Source organism: Leopardus geoffroyi, chromosome D1 (assembly GCF_018350155.1).
Source record: "Leopardus geoffroyi isolate Oge1 chromosome D1, O.geoffroyi_Oge1_pat1.0, whole genome shotgun sequence".
NCBI classification, from domain to species: domain Eukaryota; kingdom Metazoa; phylum Chordata; class Mammalia; order Carnivora; family Felidae; genus Leopardus; species Leopardus geoffroyi.
The window spans coordinates 109836560-109864236 of NC_059329.1; the positions used below are offsets into that span (position 1 = coordinate 109836560).

The 27677-nt window shown below is 41.4% G+C and overlaps 1 protein-coding gene and 1 long non-coding RNA gene across 14 annotated transcripts in view; one reads left to right on the forward strand and one right to left on the reverse strand.

The window, feature by feature from the left end:
• CD1H11orf80 (chromosome D1 C11orf80 homolog) overlaps positions 1-27677 on the forward strand; it is a 111791-nt gene that overhangs the window by 7370 nt on the left and 76744 nt on the right. For 3 of the 12 annotated variants that reach the window (XM_045485987.1, XM_045485988.1, XM_045485979.1), the window contains exons 1-3: positions 6151-7045; positions 8061-8199; positions 15401-15454. Coding sequence is in view for 8 of the 12 variants with exons in the window: in XM_045485979.1 (XP_045341935.1) it covers positions 7043-7045; positions 8061-8199; positions 15401-15454 (196 nt within the window). In the remaining 4 variants the exon portion in view is untranslated. The other 9 variants (XM_045485986.1, XM_045485989.1, XM_045485976.1 and 6 more) reach the window with 7 other exon arrangements.
• Positions 679-5254, reverse strand: LOC123601977. 2 transcript variants are annotated; one of them, XR_006714304.1, is made up of 4 exons: positions 5179-5254; positions 3641-3782; positions 3090-3250; positions 679-2357 (listed from the first exon to the last, which is right to left on the reverse strand). It is a non-coding gene; the product is annotated as an uncharacterized LOC123601977 (long non-coding RNA). The 2 variants fall into 2 exon arrangements; XR_006714305.1 differs by having other exon boundaries at positions 679-3250.

Genomic DNA, 27677 nt, shown 5'->3' on the forward strand with positions numbered 1-27677 from the left:
TACTTTTGATTGTCCCTGTCAATAATGAACCACTTCTTTCTTTTAAGAAGCTTATGCCACATACCCCTGGGAATACACAAATCCTGTGAAAAAGTGTCTGATCACACCCTTCTGCCTGAAATAAATTTTGGCAGCATCTGTTTCATACTAACAGCTGAAGGGAAGTCTTTGGAGCTCCTTGATCAAATTGCACTGAAAAATGTGAGTTGTGCAGGAAACCTACAAAGAGTGGATTTTGGGTGCCAGAACCCAAAAGTGAGTCGATTTAGTGAACATCTTTTAACCTGCAACAATTTTAGGTCAGTTTTCTGTATTGCAGCCTGATTTACTTGTGCTGAGGTACACAGCTAAGTAGCCAGTTATTTCAATTATTATTGGCATCTGAAACTTCCTGGTGGTTAAGACACAAGATTCTAGAGTCCTATGACCTTGTTGGAATCCTGGCCCATCACTTTCTAATTGTGTAACCTTGGATAAGTTATTTAACTTCTTTAAGCCTTGGTTTCCTCATCTGTAAATAGGGGACCATTTTCAAGGAGTGGTGGTGAGAAATTAAATAATGCATGTCAGGTGCAGATAAGGGCTCAGTGAAATGTCAGCTGTTGCTGTTGTCATTGTTTTGCGTGTTTTGTATGCAGGCAAATCTTGCCTTAAGTAAAACATGATGTATGAAAAATCTAGATTTGCAGAAAAGTGTAATGGGGAGGTTCTTTGCATTACAACAAAGTTCTTCAGTTTATGAAAGGACAGGTAACAGGGTTTCTTTTAGACAGTCAACGTCTCAGTGTGTCTAAAATGATTTGATTCACACACAACTAGATTTACACAATGTGTTAGGAACATAGCTAGTGTACAGAGCACAGGACATCTGTAATACAATCATTCAGGTCAGGTCTGAACTACTGTGACAGGTTAACAATAACAATCCTGGGTATTCCCTTCTGCCCTTTATAAAGGGATTAGACGACTTCCCTGTGGTTTCAAAGGGCAGAGCTGGGACCAACGGGTGGAAGATACAGTGGGGGAGTTCCAGTTCAAATAATGAAAAACTCCCTATCAAACCACTGCTGTCCAAAACTGGAATGGGTTGCTTGAGGTGGCAACTTTCCCAACATGAGTTACTCAAGTAAAAGCGAGATATCAACTTGTTGGGACTGTTGGAATGACTATTGCATGAAATAGGGAGCTGAATTAGGGCACTGTTTCACAACCCTAAGCACATGAAATATATTGTGCAAACTAGATCAGTTCTCTACCTTGGATACCAGGAGGGGTTGAGGAAGAAGGAAGAGAGAGGCTTTTCAGGAGGAGGGTTGGGGATAAAGGAAATGAATTGGGAAAAAAAAAAATTATTCCTCTGGTTGGGAAATACCAGGTTAAATGACTTCTAAGATTTCCTCTAATTTAAAGATTCTAGGGGCTCCTGGCTGGCTCAGGTAGAGCATGCAACTGTCGACCTTGGGGTTGTAAGTTCGAACCCCATGTTGGGTATAATTACTTAAAAATTTAAAAAAATCTTGAAAAAAAAAGATTCTAAGGCTCTCAAATTGTTTCACAGATGTTATTTTAACTATATTCCTGGGATAATTTTCCTATTTTAGTTGAGGAAAACTGAAACATAACACTGAAAGTGAGTGGTAAAATAGGAAAAATTTCAGATATCCTCACCCTTTTAGACTTTTGATCCCATAGCTTCTTTTTAGCTGGTGAGAAGGGAAGTTGCAGAACCAGAAGACAGTAGTGGCCTTAAAGCTAGAATGGATGAAATCAAGTCAACTTCAGAGATCAGTGGAGAATCAGCTCCACCAAGGCTCCATATTACTAGCTTTAAAGACTCCCTACACCAACATCCCTGGTCAAGTCCTTCGAGTACTATAGTTATGCAAAGACAGAACCAAGACTAAACATGTGGAGGAAGTGTGCTCTTGAATGGGGCTCCTAGAAGAAGAATCTTTTTTTCCCCAGTTAGCCTACTTGTCTTTCAAACAAAATTGATCATTTGGCCTTTGGATCAATAGGTTTACTCAGTCATGTGTGACCAGATTACACTGCTGTTTCCATTTCCAAGGCTTCTATGGCACAAAGAATACCTCCCTTACAGTGGACATCAGCTAGTGGGACAAATCCAGACCTGCCTAGAGAGAAAGTTAAAAAGCCAATTAGAGAGAACAAGCTTTGTGATACAGATTTTATTGGTTATCAAGGAAGAGTCGAAATTAGACACTAACAGGGAAGGAATGAAATCTCCTGGGTTGGCCCCAGAACCTGCTACTGATGGATGAGGAATCAGACTCTGTACACAGGAGGATTGTCAGCCAGGAAAAACAGGAAGCTATCTGGTATCATAGTCAGTCATTCTAAGAAGTAGAGGAAGAAAACAGAGAAGAGGGGTGAAGAAAAAATACTCTAGTTATACAAACTCTAGTATTGTCTTGGGGGAGAATCTTTCCTTTGCCCATAAGTATTAGAATGAGGAAGGACAAATGCTGTAGTCCAAGAATTGGCACAAGAGTTAGCACCACTGTGGCCTCTAGTGCCCCCACAACCTAACATACCTCCGTGAGAACATCCCTGTCTGACCCTGGCTAGGGAAGCAGAGGGAGGTGAGTAGAGAAGCTGCCCCAGATTCTGTGCTCCAGGTGGAGAAGGCCTCAAGAAGGTGAAGGGATGAGCTAATCTGAGCTTCCTGGCCCCATTTCCAAGGATGTGATTAGTGGAGAGGCACCTGGGACCTGCTCCATTTCAGGAAACCCGGTTATGGGAACTGGTAGGGGACAGACTTGGCTCAGGACCCGAGAGAAACGGTTAACCCTTTCCTGATGCATGTATGGGAAACAGCCTCTTTTACTAGTTTCCCAGGGGGAAAGAAAAATTCTCAAATGGATGTAGTTTTGCATCAACCTAGTAAGGGGTACCTCAGGGATATTTCCCACTTAAGTTCCTTTGGTCAATCTCTTCAGGGCCTTTGAATGCTCTAGGGGAGCCTGAGAACGAGGTAGACCTAAGAGGTGTCTAGGAATGATATACACAGAGAGGGCACATTCAAAAGGGAAAGAAAGCTCAACAGTTCCTAAAATGTCACTGTTCACCTGGCAGGATTCCTTCGGATGTTTTGGTTCCACTTAAACCCTTGGGTTTGGGTCAGAATCAGTCCGGGGCTCTTTAGATGGGGTCTCTTCTATCCAGACAGGGTATTTCTTCTCAGAATAAACAGAATGTCCAAAGCAGACTTGCAACAGTAATCTAAATCCTGAGGTGGGGGAAGGAATGCAAGCAGAATTAATATGCCACTAAGACTGGGGATAACTGGGCCCCTGAAGACATTGATAATAAGACCCTGAACACCAGGGCTAAAAATGTCCAGAGCAGCATCCAAAAGCTCCTTGGTTGACCTGGTTGACAAGAGTGACCTTAACGTTGGCCAGGTCATTTAATTTCTTTGGGCCTCAAATTTCTTCAGCTATTGAAAATAATTGACAACCTCTGCAGTCCATTCTGGCTCTGACATTCTATTGCTCTGAGGATGGGGTCTGGGTAAAAACCATTTTAATAATGTGGAGTCCAATAGTATATTAGTTACTAGACCCTAAGCACACATTGATGGGTTAGAGAAGGGTTGGGAGCTGTGGCTCATTCAAACCTTAGCTTGTGGGAGACGAGGCCATCTGAGTTGATTGGCTCCTTTGTTTTTGAGTGGTATCGGCTTTTTCACAGTAATGTCAATGTTCCCATACTACAGGACTTTGAGACAGTCACATCCAGATGGGAGATGCACTGGGTAGCTGTAGGGGAGTAGAAAGTGGTGTTAAGAAATTTTGTTTGTTTCAGATTCTGGCCCCACCATTTACAACTCACTGTCATACAACCTCTTCTTGGAACCTCATCTTCATCTTTTATAAGGCAATGATAACACCTTCCATACAATGTTGGGAGGATTACATAAGATAAATTAGAAAAAGTTAAGGCCACTTAGCCCAGAGCAGATGCCCACCAAATGTCAAGCCTGCATCAAACCTTACCTAACTACAAGGGTTTATGCTATGGAAGACTTGCTGGCAGGCCCTCATATCAAAGACTCCTTTCCTTACTTCTGCCTACCTCCAGTATAGAAGGTGGCTGTGTCCCTGGCTACCTTTGTCAGGCCTCCCTAACTCTAGGATGGTGTTGGGTGTTCCCTGCATGTTTATCCCTGATGCTCACTCCAAGGCCAAGGGCTGGAAACCAGGATGACCGACTCATCTGAAGTACATCTACATGGGTAACTGTTCCTACACCCTTCATTTCCAATGCCACTTTCAAGGTGGGGCATTTCCTGCTGAGCCAGAACTCTCTATAGGCAATATTTTAGAGAGTCATCCTCAGGGCCTTGGTTCCCCACTGATGGATAGTAAATATGGTAAAGGTAATAAGTATCTTGCAAGATACTCGCGAGGGCGAAAAAACTTGTGTAAAGAGCCAGTGGTATCAGACAACATGCATTCAATCAATGTTAGTTCCCTTCCCCCTGACAACGCCTCTGCCTAAAAGGGAACACCTGAGAGAGAAGGGAGTGAAGCAGAGAGGCGGACTCCAATGATTCCCCGAATGCCAGCTCTCTTATCAAGTCTGAGATAGTTTTTTTTTGGTTTTGTTTTAGATTTTATTTTTCAGTAATATCTACTTCCAGCCTGGGGTTCGAACATATGCCCCCGAGATCAAGAGTTGCAGGCTCCTCTGACTGAACTGCCCCAAGTCTGAGATGGTTTTATGATGAATTTTCCAGAAATAAAACCCATCTCTCCAGTAGGTCCACCTGTGAGCAACTGAGATGGGGAGGGTGGTCAACAGCGCTGACCCTGGACTGGCCAAGGCTATGATTCAGGTCTCAGCAGACATGTTCTTTGGAGTAGCACCAAGGCTGTGTACTGGATGGGCACTCTGCCAACTCCCCCATCTGTTCTGTCCAATCCTAGCTTCTTGGAGCTGGAGTGGAAGAATTTTCCCTGAAGGAAAGCAGCCAACACCCTGTCCCACCCTTCTCCTTGGGCAACTCTTTGCCACATAGGAATCTCTCTCACCTGTTTCCTTTCAGCTGCCTGAGGAACTAGCTGCCAGATCATCAGTTTGGGCTCAAGCCCCTCTCATCACGTCCCTCCCTGAACCAGCCCGAAGTCCAGTAGCTGGAGTCTGGAGTAATACCTTCCTTCCGGCTGGCAACACTCCATGAAAACCCCAGAGCTTGTCCTGTCAGCTGGAGCGCAGAAAGCCAGCCAGGCTCCTGCAGTTGGCATATTTAGTGTAGAGCCGAACGTGGGGAGGAGCCTATTTCCTGGCGGCGGCTGCGGCGGCGGCGGGGGGCGCCTTCCAGGTCCTGTCTGGGGCTGGCCAGGCACCTGGGGATGAAGCTGGGGACATGTTTGGGGTAGGCTGCCAGATAAAATACAAGGCGCCCGGTTTTTAATTTTAGATGAATAATTTTTTATAATATGTATGTCCCAAATAGTGCATGAGATATACGTATGCCTAAAAAAAATAAATTTTTTTTAAATCTGAAATTCAATTTGAACTGGGCCATCCTGTATTTTTATTTGGTAAATCTGGGAACCAGAGGTTGGCCTAGGACATGTGGGATGGCCCCCACAGGTGAGGCTGCTTGAGAGTCAAGAATCAACTTGGAGATCCCGCACCGGGCACCAGCAGCGTCTCCCGGCTGAGGACTGCACCTCGGCGGAACCGTGGGAAAGTTTTCTTCGGGAGGAAGGAGAGTCGCGGTCTGGCCTCATGCCGGCTCACCTCCAGCCTCAGTGGCGGCCCGCGGCTCTCCCCAGCCCGGCGGCCGGCCCACCCGTCCGCCCACGGGCCCTCGCGGCTGCCAGCACCGCCCCACCGCTCCTGGCAAGCCCCGGCGGCTCGCGGCCTGGGGGCGGCGCGGCGCAAAGTGCGCAAGCGCGGGGGCCGGTGGGCGGGGCGCACGCGCGGGCGGGAAGAACGCCGCGCGGCCTGGCGTGGGCGCCGGCGGAGGTCGACGTCCGGGCTGGCAGCAGGCGGTGGGCGTCGCTGCCGCTCCTCGCGCGGCATGGAGGGCACGGCGGTGGCAGTGTGCGAGGTGATGCCGGGAAGGGAGAGAAAGCAGAGGAGGACACTGTGTGAGAAGGGTTTTGTGAGGTGACCGCGAAGTTTGGGCAGAGGGGTCTGGCGGGGCCCGAGGTAGAGAAGGAAGGTTCAGGACTGAGGGGATTCGGGGACATTCTGCCTGCCTCATACGGGGCTGTGAGGAGCGGACGAGGGAGCGCTTGGGCTCCCTTGGGGGAATGCCCGCGCGGAGGGGGTGGCACCGGCCCCAGGGCTCCGGAGGCTGAAGTGTTTGCTCGGCGTTAGCGGACACCTAGGTTCAGGTCGGGAGGCCAGCCTAGGGTGTCCCCCTTTGCCGAGAGGGCGCGCAGGAGGGAGGGATGGGCAGCCCGGGGCGGGAGTCCAGACCAGTCGGGGTGAAGTGGCAGTGAGGGAGAGTGGTGTTCCGCTGGCCGGTGGGCCACGTGTGGGGAGCACTCCGGGGGTCGGCCCGGGCGGCTGGGTGATGACGGACTGCGGTGCAGCACCCCCCCCCCCCCCCCCGGGTCTGACGGCACCGCTCGGGCCAGGGAACTTTCCAGCTGTGGAAGGTGGGACTGAACGCCAGGCGCCGCCTCGCCACGTGGGTTCATCCGTTGAGGCGCCTTCACTGCCGACATCTGATCGAGTTCTTAGCCGCTGGTCTTGCGAGGGGTTCTAGACAGAACAGAGCCACAGGCCAGACAGGGTCGGTGTGACGGCACCCGAAAGTTCTGGCCCTCTCGCCTCCTTCGTTCTCATCAAAGAAAGTTGGAGGGTTAGATTTTACAGACGACAGAACCTAGCCTAGAACCCAGGGCTTCTGACTCACAGGCCGGAATTCTTTTCCCAACTGCTCCCTCACGGATAAAGAAACTGCGGGAATATCGAAACAGAGGGAAGCACAGCGACAGAGGATGTGAGAAGGAAGGTGTTAGACTGTAGAAATGCCTGGAAACCATCGTTATAAACTATGGTACAAATTAGGATATTCATCCCCAAGTTCTCTTGCTGAGATCTTGCCTTTAAGAAAAGGGGTGGCAATTTTCCCTAAGGTCCCTTAGTGTGTAAGTGAGTCTACTTTCGTAAGTAATGGAATTAACTACAGTATATTTTCTTTCAAATTTGTCTCATCAAGAGTGAATGTTTTATCTAGACATCTTGGAAGACTGTTTAAAATATTGTGTGCAGTCTTCACCAAAGATGAACTTATTAAAAATGAAAGCTAATGTCTATAAGTATTAAAAATATATGCATATACACATAAGAATATATATGTATATGTGTTTATATACATATATATGTACAAATTGTGTGGGGTGTATATATCTATGTGTATATATACGTGTGTGTGTGTGTGTGTATATGCCAGGCATTGTGTTAAGCATTATGCTCTTATTTTGTTCACAGTTAGCAGCAGCCATAAGTGGTAGACTGTCCTCATTTTGGTAAATGAGGAAGCTGAAGTAGAGAGGAGTTAAGTAACTTGCCTAAAATCACATGGCATATCAGGGATTCAAACCCAGGCATCTGCCTCCAGAGCCAGTGATCTTTAACTAGTATTCCCATCCTCAGAAATAATGATTTAATGAAAGGTAAAGATGATTCATAACCAGATGCCACTTTTATTCATAATATTCATGTTGGCTTTTACTTGGGGAGAAAAAAAGACACAGGAAAAACAAACTCCCACTTAATTTTTCCGAATTATTATTTCCAGATGAACTTACCCTTTGAATAAAGCAATTAATTGTCACCACTTCCTGTCTTGTTGGGCATTGTGTTAATTTCTTATGCCTCCTTTCTTATGTCATTTTCCTAGTTATTTCTTCTGTTTAGACACAATACTTTGTTCTAAATGTGTGAATCTGACATTTTGCAAGTAAGAATATTATTTTTGGAAATTAGAATAATTAATTAAGCTGTATCATATACATTTATTATTACTATGATTTCTAAAGATTTGTTTCTTTGAATTGTACCCTTTTCAGATTTTGAAATATTTAATAATTCACTGGAAGTGTGAAACAGGAGTATCAAATGGAGCATTGCTGGAAGGACAGCTAGTGATTTCCATGGAAGCATTAAATTCTAATCACCAGGAAAATACTCTTCACTGTGTAACAACAAGTAAGTAGAGGAAGAAATAATTGATTTTCTGTTCTGTTATGATTTTTGCTGGTTATTTAAAAATTTCAATTAGTCATAATCTTTTATCATGTTATTCCAGGGTTATTCTATAGTTAAAAAACTTAAGTAATTATGTAATAAGTATCTGGTGATAGATTTACAAATGTGTCATACAGGAAAGGTGAGTAGAATGACTCTTATCAGGATTTTTTTTTTTTTTTATTGTGAATTTGGTTTTTTTTTTTGGGGATATAAGGGATGCGTTGGGAAATGTCATGTGGGTTATGCCTAACCAGGTAAATATCCATTCTAATCTTCCTGGGATAACTTCTGCAGCTTTTTCTTTTTCTTGGAGCTACTGCTCTTGCTGCCAGCAGCCTCTTTGGGTCCACTGCTGAGTGGCTTCTCCTTGGAAGAGAATTTCTTCTTTTTCTTGAGGATGCTCTTATTTCCTTCCTCTTTAATATCACTAACTGGTTCCTCTTTGAGGAAAGATTTCTTCCTCTTGGGAAGACTTCCACTGCCAGCTGTCTCTTCAAGATCGCTACTAACCAGCTCCTCCTTGGAAAAAAGATTTCTTTTTCTTGCATTTGGAGACAGAGGCAGATGGTCTTCCGAGGGTCTCCTGGGCTCTTGCTTTTTCTTCTTTGTGGGTCTCTCATTTGTCTCTTCACACTCCTCTGGGGTACTACTGCTGTTTTCTGAAGACATGAGGGCAGAGACGGCCAGCTGTTTCTTCTCCTTCATGCATTTCTTCTGCTTCTCCAGCTTCCTAGCCATCTCAGTAGCCGCTTCCTTTGCCTGAACCATCACCTCATTCATAACATCCAGATTCTTTCGTGGAATCTCTCCTGTCTCATAGAAGGACAGCCGCTCCTCAACTTGCTCTTGAAGTTTCTCTCCAAATACACTTGTGGGCACTCCAGAGAAGCAATCAATTCATGAGGCAATAGTGCATTTTTTTTGCCAGATATCAGGATGTGTGGCCTTTGTTTTTAGCAGCTGCTTGGCCAATGAAGGTGGAGTGTAAAATGAGTCCACATTTTGGGGTGTTACCCTTTGTTATCAAGGCTCTGGAAATCTGGTCCATTTGCAGGGCTCTGGGGATCACTCAGACACCAGGATTGGTCAAGAGGATTATTTTACTGGTTTAAGAATTCTCAAAAGCAATCTCATTCTTGCTCTTGGTTTTATCCTTCTCTCACAAAAAAATTATATTACATTGAATTTTATCTCCTTTTTCATGTCCAGTCTTTGATAGTTGGAAAAGGGCCAAAAAAAAAAAAAAAAAAAAAGGGAAAAGAAATCAAATGATGAATGGTGCGTGCTTTGATAATCTTAACTTGCAGTTAGTTTGAAAGTAAACCTCTTCTATTAGCTTTTATTCTTTTTTTTTTTTTTTTTTTTTGCCTACAGTCCTGAGGGAAAGACGATGCATTGAGTGACCCTGGAACAATTAATTTTCTTGAACTTTTGAAGTGATCACTTTTTTGTTTAGTTGTGTAGGTGTATATGAGAGAGAGAAGAGAGAGTGTGTGTCTGTCTGTAGGTTTATTGAAGGATACTTTGGAATGAAAGTCATCCTCAGTCTCAGTTGAGACTGAATAGTACTTTAGGTTCTACACAAGACATTTTCTCACTGAACTGAAATGCCCTGTCTACTCTTTGAGTACCTAGCAGTAAACATCCTTGAGGAAGATATGATAGGTTGGTTTGCTGTTACTGTGCATGAACTCCACTCTGGACAGAATTCCCATCATTTGTAAGAACGTTTTGGTTAGCTACATGACTAGGGTGATGTTGGTCTGTGTATGGTTGTGTTAGTTCATGCATTTGGAGACAGAGGCAATCCAATAAGCTGGCCAAGGTAGCGGGGTTGATATCACTCAAAGCAGAGGACTTGAGCCACATTAGCTTTTGGAAAGAAACCTAATTCCATAGGTATTTTGAGCCTAATGGACTTCTTCAGCCCATGCGAAGTATAGGGAGCATTTATTTTCTCTTTATTGTGTTTATTATCTCTGATATTTAATGATTTTCATAAATTTTTTGGTGGAAGGGTAATATATGCTTATTGTGAAACATTCTAATATTACAGATACATATATTGTGTAAGGTGAGACTTTCCAGTCATTTTGTCCCTTAAAATAATTATTAATTAACGTTCAATATGCATTCTGCTGGATTTTTCCATGTATATGTTCATAGCCTCTCACTAGGTAGATAAAAAGTCAGATTGTGAGTGTTCTGGGATGGAGAGATAAGAGAGAGATCTCAGCATTCAGTCTTTATGTTCATTCAGGCCATTTATTTTTAATACAGCTTTGGTCCTCAGCTGAAAAACCCATGCTTCTTCCTTTTCAAAGAATAACCCTTCCTCCACCGCCACCAAGGTTAGAAAGGATCAGTCCCTAGAATGCCGAGTGGAGGAGGGAATCTAAAGACCTGACTTACTCTTAAATTCATTTTTTCAATTGATTCTCCTTATGTTAGCTCCCACCCCACCCCTACTTCCAGGAGTTCCTGATTCTGCATTCCTGAATCTTCGGGGATTTTGTTGTATCACTTTGGTTGTTTCTTGGCCTTTGCCTATTTTGGCTTATAATTCAGTTTCTCAGGTCTCCTAAATCCTTTCTCACTAGTCCTTCTGCTTTTCAGTTTCTAGAATTTTATTATAATCATATCTGTCTTTTCCCTGTCCTTGTGGGTTTATTCCTTTTAAAAATACTTTGTTTTCTGTTGTTTCTATTGTTTCATTGCAGTTTCAGGAGGTAGTAAAAATAACGGGTATGTTCAATTTGTCATCGTTACCTGAAAGTGTGAAGTGGTGTGTTTGGTCTGAAATCTCTGATGATGAAAAACCATGTATTAGTTATCTAAGGCTGCTGTAACAAAGCAGCACAAACATAAAATAAATTTATTCCCTCCCATGTATGGAAGCCAGAAGTCCAAAATCAAGGTCAAAGTAGAATTGGTTCCTTCTGGAGACTCTGAGGGTAGAATCTATTATATGCCTCGCTCTTAGCTTCTGGTAGTTGCCAGCACGCCCTTGGTGTTGGCTTGCAGGAGTATCATTCCAATCTCTGCCTCTACCTTCATGGGATATTCTACCCTGTGTTTATCTGTGTTTCTGTCTTCATATAGCCTTCTTCTAAGGACACCAATTGGATTTAGGTCCACCCTAACCATTATGACCTCATCTTAACTTGATTATATTTGTGAAGACCCTATTTCCACATAAAGTCGTATTCACAAGCACTGGGGCTTAGTTCTTCTAAATCTCTTTTAGAGTACAAAATTGAACTCACAACACAGCAGCAAGTTTTATTACTTGAATGATCTTTCTATGAGAAACTGAGAGATCACTATATACTTTTTCCATCAGTAATTGAAGTCTTTAACATATTTATTGCAGGGTTTTTTTTTAAATGCATGCTGCAAGATGTTTATATGAGTTAGGAGGAAGGAGTTACGTAGTCCTCTAAATTTGTGGAATGCTGGTTAAAATCAAGTGAGTTTCATTACTTTGTATTTTCTCAGAACCTTTGATATGACAGTGTAGACTGAATCTTTAAAAATGGGCTATAGGAGTACCTGGGTGGCTCAAGTTGGTTAAGTGTTCAACTTTGACTCAGGTCATGATCTCTCAGTTCACCCGCATCTGGCTCTCTGCTGTCAGTATGGACTCCACTTTGGATCCTCTGTTCCCCTCTCTCTCTGCCCCTCCGCTGCTTGCATACATGCTCTCGCTCTCAAAAATAAATACATACATTTTTTAAAACGGCCTATGGTAGGGGTGTCTGGGTGGCCCAGTCGGTTAGACGTCCGGCTTTTGGTTCTGGTCATGATCTCGTTGTTTGGGGGTTCAGCCCTGCATCAGGCTCCGTGCTGACAGCTGCTTGGAATTCTTTCTCTCTATCCCTCCCCTGCTCGCTCTCTCTCAAAATAAATAAACTTAAAAAAATATTTTAAATGGGCTATAGTATGAGAATGCAAGCTGGTGTAGCCACTCTGGAGAACAGCATGGAGGTTCCTCAAAAAATTAAAAATAGAGCTACCCTACAGCTCAGCAATTGCACTGCTAGGTATTTATCCAAGGGATACAGGTGTGCTGTTTCAAAGGGACACATGCACCCCAATGTTTATAGCAGCACTATCAACAATAGCCAAAGTATGGAAAGAGCCCAATGTCCATCGATGGATGAATGGATAAAGAAGATGTGGCATATATATACAATGGAGTATTACTCAGCAATCAAAAAGAATGAAATCTTGCCATTTGCAACTACATGGATGGAACTGGAGGGTATTATGCTAAGTGAAATTAGTCAGAGAAAGACAAATATATGACTTCACTCATATGAGGACTTTAAGACACAGAACAGATGAACATAAGGGAAGGGAAACAAAAATAATATAAAAACAGGGAGGGGGACAAAGCATAAGAGTCTCATAAATATGGAGAACAGAGGGTTACTGGAGGGGTTGTGGGAGGGGGGGATGGGCTAAATGGGTAAGGGGCATTAAGGAACCTACTCCTGAAATCATTGTTGCACTATATGCTAACTAATTTGGATGTAAATTAAAAAATAAAATAAAATTAATTTAAAAAATGGGCTATAGTATACAGCATTCTTCAAATATATTTGACCTCAACAACTTCTTTTTTTAATGTCATCTTTTGTTCTATAGAGGGAATTTTAGGAATGGTGTTGCTCTAAAAATATGTGGTTTACAATTAAGTCTCTACTGTTATCTTTGCATTTGAAGGGTAACACTCTTTTTTAAAATATATATATTTTTTTCAACGTTTATTTATTTTTGGGACAGAGAGAGACAGAGCATGAACGGGGGAGGGGCAGAGAGAGAGGGAGACACAGAATCGGAAACGGGCTCCAGGCTCTGAGCCATCAGCCCAGAGCCCGACGCGGGGCTCGAACTCACGGACCGCGAGATCGTGACCTGGCTGAAGTCGGATGCTTAACCGACTGCGCCACCCAGGCGCCCCTAAAATATATTTTTAACGTTTGTTTATTTTTGAAGGTGAGAGAGACAGAGTGTGAGCAGGGGAGGGACAGAGAGAGAGGGAGACACAGAATCTGATGCAGGCTCTAGGCTCTGAGCTGTCAGCACAGAGCCTGATGTGGGGCTTGAACTGCCACATGATGTGAGGCAAAGTTGGATGCTTAATGTTTAATCAACTGAGCCCCCAGATGCCCCTAGTACTCTTTTATTTTAGTACAGAGACATTAGAAGTACAGCTAAAGGTTGGGGGCAGGATGGGGTGTGGAGCAGGCAAGATAATTGCTCTCTGAGTACATTCACCAGAAGTGACCCATTTTCAACGATTGTTGATATGGTACTTGTTAAAACTAAAAGATGTTTGAGGAGACAGTATGACATATGCAATTGAGAAACATCATGGACACACTGTGAGATATATAGGTTGTATTTTTTTCTTATTAATGTTCAGCTCCTTGCTAATCGCTGGTGTAGGCCTGCTGACACCTGCCATCCCTCTCCCCAGTGACCAACTCTCCTTAAGCTAGAACCAGTGTATGCTTGTGAGGAATGTTAAGAAGAAAAAAGAAATGATTGTCTTTTATTGAATGTTCTATGCTACTTGGGCCCAGGCCTTTTGAAATATCATTTGTCCAGAATCATTCAAAATCTGGAAATCTAAAGCACTGCTGTAATAACATTTCAATAGAACTTTTTGTGCTGATGAAAATATTCTATATCTGTGCTGTTCAGTACAGTAGCCATTAGCCACACTAATGATGCTAATGACCACTTGAAATATGGCTAGTGTGACTGAGGAATCTTATTTTTAATTTAATTTAGCTAAATTTAAATTTAAGTAGCCACATGTATCTAGTGGCTACTATATTTGGATAGCACACATCTAGAGAATGGTGTTGCCTCTCACTGTAGTTATTATTCTCAACTTTTTCACCCTGCTTGAAGAATACACATTTCTTGAGGGATAGGGACATTGATTTCTATGGCAATGATTCTTTTAAAATTTTTTTTTTCAACGTTTATTTATTTTTGGGACAGAGAGAGACAGAGCATGAACGGGGGAGGGGCAGAGAGAGAGGGAGACACAGAATCGGAAACAGGCTCCAGGCTCTGAGCCATCAGCCCAGAGCCTGACGTGGGGCTCGAAGTCACAGACCGCGAGATCGTGACCTGGCTGAAGTCGGACGCTTAACCGACTGCGCCACCCAGGCGCCCCTGGCAATGATTCTTAAATTCTTAACTGTGGGTCGCATCTCTCTGGTGGGGAGGGGTAATGTTCAATTTGGAAAAGTCTCTGGGTGGTTTCTTTTCTTTCCCTCTTAGGTGCCTGTTTCCTCCTTTACCCTCTTCCTCTGAAGAATTATTGCTCTAGGGGTGCCTGGCTGGCTCATTCAGTAGAGCATGTGACTCTTCATCTCAGGGCTGTGAATTTGAGCCCCACATTGGGAGTAGAGTTTACTTAAAAATTTTTTTTAATTATTACTCTAAATATTCTGATATTCATAGTTTAGAACTCGGTGTGGAGAATTCTTAGGTAATAGTCTAATATTTTCTACTAAAGGGGTGCCTAGGTGGCTCAGTTGGGTAAGTGTCTTAACTTTGGCTTGGGTCATGATCTCACCATTCATGGGTTCCATCCCCACTTCAGGCTCTGTGCTGACAGCTCAGAGCCTGGAGCCTGCTTTGAATTCTGTGTCTCCCTCTCCCTGCCCCTGCCCCACTCATGCTTTGTCTCTCTCTCAAAAATAAATAAACATTAAATTTTTAAAAAATATTTTCTACTAAAGAGTAAATTGTTTCAAAGAAAGGCCAGCTTTTTAAATTGAATCTTACACTGGAATATGCGTTGTTGGCATGATATATTCTGGTTAGTAGTTACAGTGTGCAGTCTTCCTATAATCCTTTTCTCTCAGGAATAGTAATAGCTAAAGAAGCAGCCTTGGTGTTGGATATGGGTGAAAAGGCTTGCCATTTGGTTTTCATTTCTGCCCCCAGAGAGTTGTTGTAGCCTCATAATGTTTCTTTGGTGTCTCCATTTTTAGTAAACTCGTTACATAGTGGTCACCTTTTTAATGTATTGTATCTATAAGCAGTGTTTTTAGGCTTCCATAAGATTCTTTAGATAAAATATGTTTAATTGTTTTATTTGTGATATTTCTTTGTATTCTGTTTCTTACAGTTGCTTCTGCAGGAAGCGCTTATGGTGGTTTGGTTCTCAAGAAGTTCATAAAAGGTAAAGAATTACTCTGCTTTCAAGAGATAAAGTCTCTTCCTGGCAGTGAATTTGTTATTTTCTGAAAGAGACAAACTGAAAGATAGGGTTGCTAGATTTAGCAAATAAACGTACAGGATGCGCACTTAAATTTGAATTTCAGATAAACAATGAGTAATTTTGTAGTGTATGTTCCATCCAGTATTTTATCCTGTATTTTATCTGGCAATCCTACTGAAAGATGATCTATAAAATTGTATACATACAGCGATGAACAAGACACCTAGGTCACTATAGCTTCTCTGAATACTCTCTATAGTGGTGCCTGGGTGGCTCAGTTGGTTAAGCATCTGACTTCGGCTCAGGTCATGATCTCGCAGTTTGTGAGTTCAAGCCCCACATCGGGCTCTGTGCTGACAGCTCAGAGCCTGGAGCCTGCTTCAGAGTCTGTGTCTTCCCCTCTCTCTCCCCCTCCCATGCTCATGCTCTGTCTCTCTCTCTCTCAATAATGAATAAATGTTAAAAAAAATTGAATACTCTCTATAGAAACTCAGGCAAAATTATCCCAGATAGAAAATGAAATTTTTGGTAAAGTATTTGTGCAAAGAGGTAACGTGTGAAGAATGCTTTATTGCAAATTATTTTGGCTAGCGTTAATACCATTCCCCACATGCCAAAGTTGGTATGGTTTAAGATCTTTTGGTGACCTTGGCTTTAGTTCTTCTTTCCTTTGAGCTGAGAATAATCTAAAGCTGAAGGACATACTTTTATTTTAAGGAGACCAAAATGATCTGAGAACTTCTGTGCTTTCATATTTATCATCTGTGGTTGTCTAGTTTGTAAATTATCCAATGGGCCTATCTTTTCCTAATGAGTGGTTAGTTTACAAATTTTACAAAGTAATTTTTTTGTTTATTTTTATTTATTTTTGAGAGAGAGAGAGTGCGCGGTGCGCACACACAAGTGGGGGGATGGGCAGGGGACGGAGGCAGAGAGAGAATCCTAAGCACTGACAGCATGGAGCCCTACGTGGGCCCGAACTCACAAACCCTGAGATCATGACCTGAGCTGAAATCAAGAGTCAGAAGCTTAACCAATTGAGCCACCCAGACACCTCTACAAAGTAATTTTTTAAAAGAAACCATCTCCAACTAAATTTGGAATGTAAGTAGCTTGTGGTGGTTTAAAAAAACAACTTACATTTGTCATTATTTTAAGAAAATGTTCTATGTGTTAAATATGGAAACAATAAAGCTACATTAGAGCAGTGTAATTTTATAAATGTTTATGAAATGTGTTGCCATTGTACTTTTATTTTTATATTTATTTTATCATTGTACTTTTATTTTTTTAAAATTTTTAAATATTTGATTTATTGTTGAGACAGAGAGAGCAGAGCACAAGCGGGGGAGGGGAAGAGAGAGAGGGAGACACAGAATCTGAAGCAGGCTCCAGGCTCTGAGCTGTCAGTACAGAGCCTGATGCAAGGTTTGAACCCATGAACCATGAGATCATGACCTGAGCCGAAGTTGGACACTTAACCAACTGAGCCACTTAGGCACCCTACCATTGGACTTTTAAAAACTAATGTTTCTTAGTGCTTTAAAATTTTTTTAATGTTTTATTTATTTTTGAGAGAGAGAGAGTGAGCAGGGTAGGGACCGAGAGAGGGGGAACAGATGATCTGAAGCAGGCTCTGTGCTGACAGTAGTGAGCCCGACGTGCGGCTTGAACTCATGAACTGTGAGATCACGACCTGAGCTGAAGTCGGATGTTCAACTGACTGAGCCACCCAGGCGCCCCTGAAATTTTTTAATGTTTATTTTTGAGAGAGAGAGGCAGAGTGCTAGTGGGGGAGGGGCAGAGAGAGAGGGAAACAGAATCTGAAGCAGGCTCCAGGCTCTGAGCTGTCAGCACAGAGCCTGACATGGGGCTTGAACTCACGAACCATGAGATCACGATTTGAGCCAAAGTCGGATGCTTAACTGATTGAGCCACCCAGGTGCTTCTCTTAGTGCTTTTTAAAATGAAATCAGGGGCGCCTGGGTGGCGCAGTCGGTTAAGCGTCCGACTTCAGCCAGGTCACGATCTCGCGGTCCGTGAGTTCGAGCCCCGCGTCAGGCTCTGGGCTGATGGCTCAGAGCCTGGAGCCTGTTTCCGATTCTGTGTCTCCCTCTCTCTCTGCCCCTCCCCCGTTCATGCTCTGTCTCTCTCTGTCCCAAAAATAAATAAACGTTGAAAAAAAAAAAAAGAAATCAATTAAAAATTTTAATTTAGAACCAAATTGCCAGTAACTCAATTACTGGATAAACCAAAGTACCTTCCGTTATCTTGGTCATATCAAAGAAAAAGAAGAAATTATTATTATTTTTTCAACGTTTATTTATTTTTGGGACAGAGAGAGACAGAGCATGAACGGGGGAGGGGCAGAGAGAGAGGGAGACACAGAATCGGAAACAGGCTCCAGGCTCTGAGCCATCAGCCCAGAGCCTGACGCGGGGCTCGAACTCACAGACCGCGAGATCGTGACCTGGCTGAAGTCGGACGCTTAACCGACTGCGCCACCCAGGCGCCCAAGAAGAAATTATTTTTATAACTCACACGATGAATGACTTTAAGGACATAAACAATATAGGAAATAATTTTCCCTTTTGGAACTTCTTTTTTGAGTTAATTTTTATTTTTTTGTTATTTTTAAAGTTTTTGAGTTCCGGTTAACATACAGTGTAAATTAATTTCAGGTGTACAATTTAGTGATTCAGCACTTAGGTCCAACACCGGGTGGGTGCTCATCACAAGTGCACTCCTTAATCCCCATCACCTATTTGAGCCATTCCCCCCACACACCTCCCTTCTGGTAACCATCCGTTCTCTTCTTGTTCTCTTCATTTTATTTCTTGGGTTACCTTTCTCTTTTTCCCCCCCTATGCTCATTTGTTTCTTAAATACCACATCTGAGTGAAATCATATATTTGTTTTTCTCTGGCTGAGTTATTTTGCTTAGCACAATACTCTCTAGCTCTATCCACATCATTGCAAATGGCAAGATTTCATTCTTTTTTATGGCTGAGTGATACTCCATTGTGTGTGTGTGTGTGTGTGTGTGTGTGTGTGTGTGCATACACACACACACACACACACACACACACATATATACCACATCCTTTTTATCCATTCATCAGGGACTTTGATAGACATTTGGGCTGTTTCCATAATTTGGGTACTGTAGATAATGCTGCTATAAACACTGGGGTGCGTGTATCCCTTTGAATTAGTGTTTTTATATCCTTTGGGTAAAACCTAGTAGTGTGATTGCTGGATTGTAGGATAGTTCTATTTTTAAGCTTTTGAGGAAACTCCATACTGTTTTGCAGAGTGACTGCACCAGTTTGGTGAAGGAGTTTTTAGTTTAAGCATGGGAATTTAAAAGTGCTTGCTTAGTAAATTAAGGGTCATTAGGTGTATCTCCCTTTGCCTTTGAAATTGCCTTGGCCCTCTGAATCTACCTTCCAGGAGTCTATATCCTGGATTCTTTTTTTATTTTTTTTAATGTTTCTTTATTTGTTTTGAGAGAGAGCACAAGCAGGGGAAGGGGCAGAGAGCAAGAATCCCAAGTAGGCTCCATGTTGTCAATGCGGAGCCTGATGTGAGGCTTTATCTCACAAACTGTGAGAGCACTACCTGAGCTGAAATTAAGAGTCAGACGCTTAACTAACTGAGCCACCCAGGTGCTCTTGTAGCCTGGATTCTTAATGGACCTCTGCTTTTTGCTCTGTGATCCTAATCTTCCTTAGATTCTTCTTAGTGTGCACACATTTGAAAGCAGTACTTGTGGAAGAAAAGTAATGGCTCCATAGCAGATATTCTGTGGGAGCTTGGGTAGAAAGTTCTTACTGTGGTAATCATCGTAAATGATGATTTACTGAGCATTAGCTCTACATTGAGCCTTGTGCTTGACACAGAGGGGTTGCAGAGGTGATCAAGACAGATTTGGTTTCTTCCCTTACACCCATACTTAGGTTATCTTAATCACTTAATTCTATTGCTTCCTAAAACCTTTGGTCTGGAAGAAAGGGAGAATCAGCATATTGTGCTGGATGGGGAGTTTGCTCTGATTCTGACTTTTGGGAAACCCGAGTCCAGCTTTAAGAATCATGAATTGACTGCCTGAAAACCGTCTAGTCTATTTCTCAATCTTTAGTCTTATTTTTTTGGGTTCTGCCCTTAGGATGAAGCAAAGAATGGGAAGATCATTCGTAATGCCACTGCTCTAGTTAATATATGTGAAAGTGCTTTGAAAGAAGTGAAAGTCTATGTAAATAACAGGGAGTATGTTATTATTAGCACTAGGGAGGAGATAGGAGTATTTCTTGTGACATAAACTGATACTTAGCATGCCTTTTTTTTTTTTTAACATTTATTTATTTTTTGAGAGACAGAGTATGAGCAGGGGAGGGGCAGAGAGAGAGGGAGAAACAGAATTCGAAACAGGCTGCAGGCTCTGAGCTGTCAGCACAGAGCCCGATGTGGGGCTCGAACTCACAAACCGCGAGATCATGACCTGCACTGGAGTCAAACGCTTAACCAACTGAGCCACCCAGACACCCCTAGCATGCCTTTTTAATGAGTGGTCAGATCGTATATAATACTACTTCAATTAATATTTGTGGAAGTGCTTTGAAAAAAGTGAAAAACCATGCAGGTACAAGGGAATGGTTTTATCATCACTATTAATACCTGGAGAGAAGGTATTGAGTTGAATTTAGTTTATGGAATAACCACCTGTTTATTATGCTAATACAAACTTCAGACAGTGTCATGGTAACTTGGTTTTAATTTAATTATTTTAAAAGCTCACAGCAATTTCACGCATATTTATTTAATCTGTTTTTATATCCTTGTGATAAAGTGGAAGTGGCTGACTTTTAGTACAAAGAGGAAGTACTGCATATCAAGTACATAATAAAAATTGAGTCATTTGTTCATAGTCAATCACATTTAGTAGCTAACTTTAGCTTGTCTTCTCTTCAGGTTCATGATACTAACCTCCACTCAGTAATACTATTTGTTTGTACTAATTAGAACAAGAATGACTCATTAAAGCTCACAAAGGAAATTGTCCAAGCTTAAGATTTAAATCCCTTAGCTCCCTGGTTTTTGCATCATTAATTATGCCTTTATTACTATTGTTATATATTTAGCATTCCTGTAATGTTATCAACAAACTGCTTTAAATTGGTCCATTCACAAATCTTTACACTGTTAGCCTCATTAGGCAGTCTTTGGTGGCTGATTCATTAACCATGAGATTTTCAGATGCTAAAAAATTACTTACCTATACAAAATTGATAGTATGCCTCTGAATTCATTTTCAACTATGTTCTCTTCAGTGCTTGGTTGGTGGCTCTCAGTGAGTAGAATAAGATCTGATCTCTTTTTAGGGGAACTGTACTGTTGTAGAGCCATCCAGCTTCAATTTTCTTTACTCTTCAGTCTATTCTATTAGTATTGTATCAAGGTACTTTTTCTCTGAATCTGGTATACTTCAGATCAATTCATATATAAACAGGCTCTAATTTCTGGGTGTTTTGTTTATGCTGGATTAATAAATAGTGACCAAGATAATCTCCCCATTCTACTTCCTCTCTAATGGATTATATTCTCTTTTTTGCTCACTTTCTTCTCTGGTTCCTAACTATTCATATTTTTATTCAGCACACCTTTAATTGAATATCTGCTTTGCTACAGGAAGTCATTGGGAAAGGTAGCTCTGAAAATGTAACGTGATAAGTATACATAATGGAAGTATGTATATTCATGGTGCTTCTTTGGTAACCCAGAGGATATTCCTTGAAGTTCAGCCACCAATATGCCTTTCTTCCCTTCATTAATCTGTATTATTATTCTGTATTTACTTCAGGTATGTTTTTTACTTTTTTTTTTTTTCAACGTTTATTTATTTTTGGGACAGAGAGAGACAGAGCATGAACGGGAGAGGGGCAGAGAGAGAGGGAGACACAGAATCAGAAACAGGCTCCAGGCTCTGAGCCATCAGCCCAGAGCCCGACGCGGGGCTCGAACTCACGGACCGCGAGATCGTGACCTGGCTGAAGTCGGACGCTTAACCGACTGCGCCACCCAGGCGCCCCTATACTCTTAAAGTTTTAATATCATTTCTATGCTGATGAGACTTTTTTCCTATCATTAACATGTTTCCAGCTTTGATTGTCAATTAGTCTATTCCATTTGAAGGTTCCTTTTGAAATATATGTGCAACACATGGTAAAATGGGTTTCATTTTCTTGAAACTAACTTGCTCTGTGATGTCTTCATTTCTTTCAATGATACTAACATTCATAATTTTCCAGGCTTAAAAATTTTGGCTTTTTTTTTTTTTTTGGCATCCTCTTTTTTCTTTTCTCCATTATCTAATCTAATTGAATTTTTTGTTAGTTCTTTTATTCAATTATATATGAATATAAACATATGTCCTTCCCAGTTGCTTATTAGGAAGAACATAAAGATAGGGAAAGACACCTCAGACCAGATGTGAGGTCCTCTGTCAATTAGAATAACTTCTGTACTTTGAGGGATGATGACCATTAAGACAGATAAATTCTGGGGTCCCTGGATGGCTCAGTTGGTTAACCATTCGACTAATGGTTTCAGCTCAGGTCATGATCTCATGGTTTGTAAGTTCGAGCCCTGCATTGGGTTGGCACTGACAACACGGAGCCTGCGTGAGATTCTCTCTCCCTCTCCCTCCCCCTCCCTCTCCCTGTCTCTTTCCCTCTCTCTCTGCCCTTCTGTTCATGCACATGTGCGCTCTCTCTCTCCCTCTCAAAATAAATAAACATTAAAAAAAGGTAAATTCTTATGTGTTAAAAGTTCTCATTACTTTGTATTAATATATATGCTATTATTTTGCATATATGCTTGTATGCATATATCCATAATATGCATATCCATTTATATAGGAATCCATTTATATATCCATTTATGTATATACTTATCCATGTATATAGAACTACTTATAAGTATCTATTTGGTGAAATGTGATGTTTTAGTTTGTCCTTCTTGCCCAGATCTAGAAGCTACTTCCTATCATGTCCTTACTCTAGTGAAGAAAAGAAAAAAAAGAAAGTGTAGAAGAGAGTGATAAGATGGGGAATATGCAAAAGGCCATATTTAAAGGTCCCTATTTGCTGTTTCTTATTTCTTCCATTCATGTTATTTTGATTTTTTTAATCTTTTTAATTACTTCCTCCTCATTCCTATGTTTATTGACATAATTTAACTCTTTAGTAAAATACAGTTTGGCCAGTCATGTTCAAGTGTTTTTCCCAAGTCAGAAAATTTACAACCTTTTTTTTTTTTCCCCTCAAAAGACTAGAGAAGAATACCAGCCCCCAGGGGCACCTGGGTGGCTCAGTAAGTTTAGCATCCATCTTTGGCTCAGGTCATGATCTCACAATTTGTGGGTCTGTCTGTCTCTCTCTCTCTCTCTCTCTCTCTCTCAAAAATAAACATTAAGAAAAAAACGAAAAAAAGAATACCAGCCCTTGAAAGTGGGGAAGACAGCTGTGCTGTTGATGTATGGTTATATGATTACGCCTCTTCTCTGTACTCCACCCTTTTGCCATCAGGGAGACTTTACAAAAAAGTTTAATTTTGTCTTCTTTGTTAATTTGTTATGAAAGGAAGTGAGAAGTCATGCTATTTGTACATTAGAGAAATTAATGGGTCCAGGATTGCTCATCATTTAATGAGAAATTCACAATGGTGAACTCTTGGATGTCTGACTTATTATGTATTTTTAAATCTGAGATTCTCATTCAAAGAAAAAATCTATTATAATTTTAGATCTTACAAGATCAGCAACTCTAAGGCTCAGTACTCATCTGACACTTTTTCCTCCAGGAGCTCCTTTTGTAGACATGATCTCATTCATTCTCCAGAGATAGGTCAGACTTATATGTTATCATCATTTCTCTTTCGGAGATGGGGAAACTGAGCTTTACCTCAGCTTAAATTTAGAAGTAAAGGAAGAGTTTGTGGACTCATTGGTCACTGGTTACCCAGTGAGTCCACATTTAATCCTCAGACTTTTGATATGTCCTAAACAGTCTCTTGCTGCCAAATTTGCATAACATGTGGCAAGATTTTATAAAGAGAAGATTGAGGGGCGCCTGGGTGGCGCAGTCGGTTAAGTGTCCGACTTCAGCCAGGTCACGATCTCGTGGTCCGTGAGTTCGAGCCCCGCGTCAGGCTCTGGGCTGATGGCTCAGAGCCTGGAGCCTGTTTCCGATTCTGTGTCTCCCTCTCTCTCTGCCCCTCCCCCATTCATGCTCTGTCTCTCTCTGTCCCAAAAATAAATAAACGTTGAAAAAAAAAATTTTAAAGAGAAGATTGATTGAACATAATAAAGTTAAATGAATTTGTTGGGATGCCTGGCTGGCTCAGTCAGTGGAGCATGTGACTCTTGATCTTGGGGTTGTGAGTTTGAGCCCCATGTTGGGTTTAGAGATTACTTAAAAAAATAAAAAAAGTCTTAAAAAAATAGATGAATTTCATCTTCTTTTGCTTTCTTAATATTTCTTTACTCTTTTCTCTGTTAAATATATTTAATTGTACTTTACTATTGAGAATATATTTAAGATTTGATGTGCAGGGAAAGGAGATGGAAAGGACATGAACCTTGACATGTTTCTCTTTCTTTTGAGCTTGGGTAGGTAGAGCAGGAAGAGAAGGACAGCTCTTACCATTAGAGATCCTGGGAGTTGACTCATACTCCAGCTGAGTGGCTTTTATTCAGTAGTCAGCGGGAGCTAGCCTGCCTTGTACCAGCTTTGGCTTAAAATCCTTGAACTATTGTTACCCCTCGTTGAGTAATCAACTGGGCACTTACTATTCCAACTCTGGCCTCTTGGGTTACCATATCCCTTCCGTTTCCGTAGCAGACATTGTTAGCTGCCCGTGGTAGTGAATTTGGTTGGTATGGGAAGAGAGGACGTTTTGAATATTCTTTACTGAGTAGACTTTTATGGTTACTCTTTTAGCATATTTTAAAAAGTCATATGACACTGTATGCAAGAGTTAAACTCAAAATGGATCAAAGACCTAGATCTAAGAGGTAAAACTATAAAATTCTTAGAAGAAAACATACGTGTAATTCTTCATAGATATGACATTTAAAGCACAAGCAGTCAAAGGAAAGATAGATAAATTGAATTTGATCAATATGAAAAACTTTTGTGTTTCAAAGAACACTATCAACAAAAGACAGGATGACATGATGGAGGTGTTAGTTCAGGCCAAGATGGTAATCATTTTGCAACATAGAAGTATCAGATTTACAGGTTGTACATCTTAACTTTACACAATGTTATAGATTGATTGTACCTCATTAAAACTGGAAAAAAAAAAACTAAAAAAGAGAGAGTGAAGACAACCTACAGAATGGGAGAAAATATTTGCAAATTATGTATCTGATAGGCATCTAATATCCAAAGAACAAAAATAACTTTTACAACTCAGCAATAAAAACCTAATTTTTAAGTGGGCAAAGGATATGAATAGACATTTGTTATGAATTGAATGTGTCCTCCCAGAATTCCTGTGTTGAAGCCCTAATCCCCAATGCAAGGGTATTTGGAGATGAGGCCTTTGGGAAGTAATTAGGGTTAGATTAGGTTATGAAGGTGGGACCTTTATGATGGGATTAGCAGCTTTATAGGAAGAAGAAGAAAGAGAAATCTCTCCAAGTACACCCACCCAGGAAAAGCCATGTGAGGACAGTGAATAGACAGCTGTCTGCAAGCCATGAAGAGAGCTGAATTGCTGGTACCTTGATATTGGGCTTCTCAGCCTTCAGATCTACATGCAGTAAATTTCTGTTAAGCCATCCAGTCTATGGTATTTTGTTATGGCAGCCAAAATAGATGAAGACAACATTTATCCATATAAGCGGCTAATAAGCCCCATGAAAAGATGCTCAACATTGTAATTATTAGGGAAATGCAAATGAAAACCATAATGAGATACCATTTTATACCTCCTTGTATGACTGTAATTAAAAAAAAAAAAAAGCAGAGGGGCACCTGGGTGGCTCAGTCAGTTAAGTGTCTGACTCTCAATTTTGTCTTAGGTCATGATCTCATAGTTCATGAGTTTGAGCCCCACATCAGGTTTTCTGCTGTCAGCACAGAGCCTGCTTCAGATCCTCTGTCCCCACCCCCACCCCCTGCCCTGCTTGCTCTCTCTCTTTCAAAAATAAACATTGGGGTGCCTGGGTAGCTCAGTCAGCTAAGCGTCTAATATCAGCTCAGGTCACCATCTCGCGGTTCGTGAGTTTGAGCCCTGCCATCAGGTTCTGTGCCGGCAGCTCAGAGCCTGGAACCTGCTTTAGATTCTGTGTCTTCCCTTCTCTCTGCCCCTGCCCCACTCGTGCTCTCTCTCTCAAAAATAAACATTAAAAAATTAATAAACATTAAAAAAACAAAATAACAAGTGTTGACAAGGATATAGAGAAATTGGGACCCTCATATTTTGCTAGTGGGAATGATCAGGCTTATTTCTGCCTCTCCAAACCTTATCTCAAACTATTCTTTCCTCAGTTCACTTGTGCTTCAGCCACATTGGCCTCATTCTGTTCCTTGACACATACCAAACTCTTTTTCATCTCTGAGCCTTTGTATTTGTTCCCTTTACCTGTAATATTCTTCCCCTAGTTTTTCACGTGACTTGTTGGTTCACTTCCATTTCTATTTCTCAACTCAAATGTCACCTCCTCAGAGAAGCCTTCCCTGACTACCCTATTTAAAGTAGTTTATCTTCCTACTCTGCTTATTTCTTTCACTACACCTATTCTTTTTCAACGTTTATTTATTTTGGGGACAGAGAGAGACAGAGCATGAACGGGGGAGGGGCAGAGAGAGAGGGAGACACAGAATCGGAAACAGGCTCCAGGCTCTGAGCCATCAGCCCAGAGCCTGACGCGGGGCTCGAACTCACGGACCGTGAGATCGTGACCTGGCTGAAGTCGGACGCTTAACCGACTGCGCCACCCAGGCGCCCCAAACTACACCTATTCTTTAGGAATCTTGTGGGGTTTGTTGTTTTGGTATATTTGTATGTATGTATGTATTTTTCTCAATTAGAATGTGACTTCCATGAGGAGAGGGGTATAGTCTGCCTTAATCCTATGTTTCCAGAATCCATTACAACATCTGCACATACAGCAGGTGTTGAATAAATACTGGTTGAATAATTTTAACCCCTTTCTCTCTGTGCTTCCTTCTGATCAGTCTATAACAGAGGTTCTTAAGGTCACCGATCCAACTAAGATTTTAGGCAGTTTTGTGTTTATGTGCATGTATCTGGTGAGAAGGTGCATAATCAGATTTTAACAGTCTGTGACCTAAGGAAGATAAAAATGACTGGTTAACTTTCACCCATTCCTTAAATAATAATCCTACTTAGGTCCTGTCATACATATACCTATTGTTCATCTATATTAGTATCTATTCTTTCTTTTCTCTCCAGTCTCTTCTATTCTAAACTTTTTAGCATAGTCATCTGAATGTCCACTGATACTTCAAATTCAGCATGTCTAAAATTTAATATCTCATGTTCTCCCCAAAGCCTGACCCTCCTCCAAGTTTATTCCCTTTTTTACTATCTAAGTAGTTATACAGCCTAGTAATTTGAACTTTTCTTCTCTTTTCCTTAAATTCATATCCAGTCAGACTCAAAATCTTGCTGATTGTACCTCCTAAATATTTCTTGAAACTGCTCCTTTTTCTCTATCCCTATAATGGTCCTGATTCAGAATCTCATTATTCTTGCCTATAATAATTTCTTCATTGGTCTTCCTATTGTTTTATTTTTTAATGTTTATTTTTAAGAGAGAGAGTGTGAGTGCATGAGGGAGGGGCAGAGAGAGGGAGAGAGGATTTGAAGCAGGTTCTGCATGGAGAGTGCAGAGCCTGATGTAGAACTCAAACTCACGAACTGTGAGGAGATGACCAGAGCCAAACTAGAACTCCCCCCTAATTGGCCTTCTTATCTTTAGTCTTGGCCTCTCAAATCCATTTTCTTCAAAGTTGCCAGCCTCCTCAAGACCACACTTTTAGCTCTTGATTAATTCTCACTCTTACTAAAATGATCTGTTAATGCATCTGTCTCCCTTACTAGACCATGAGGATAAGATTTCTTGAGGGTAAGATTTTTGTCTTAAAATTTT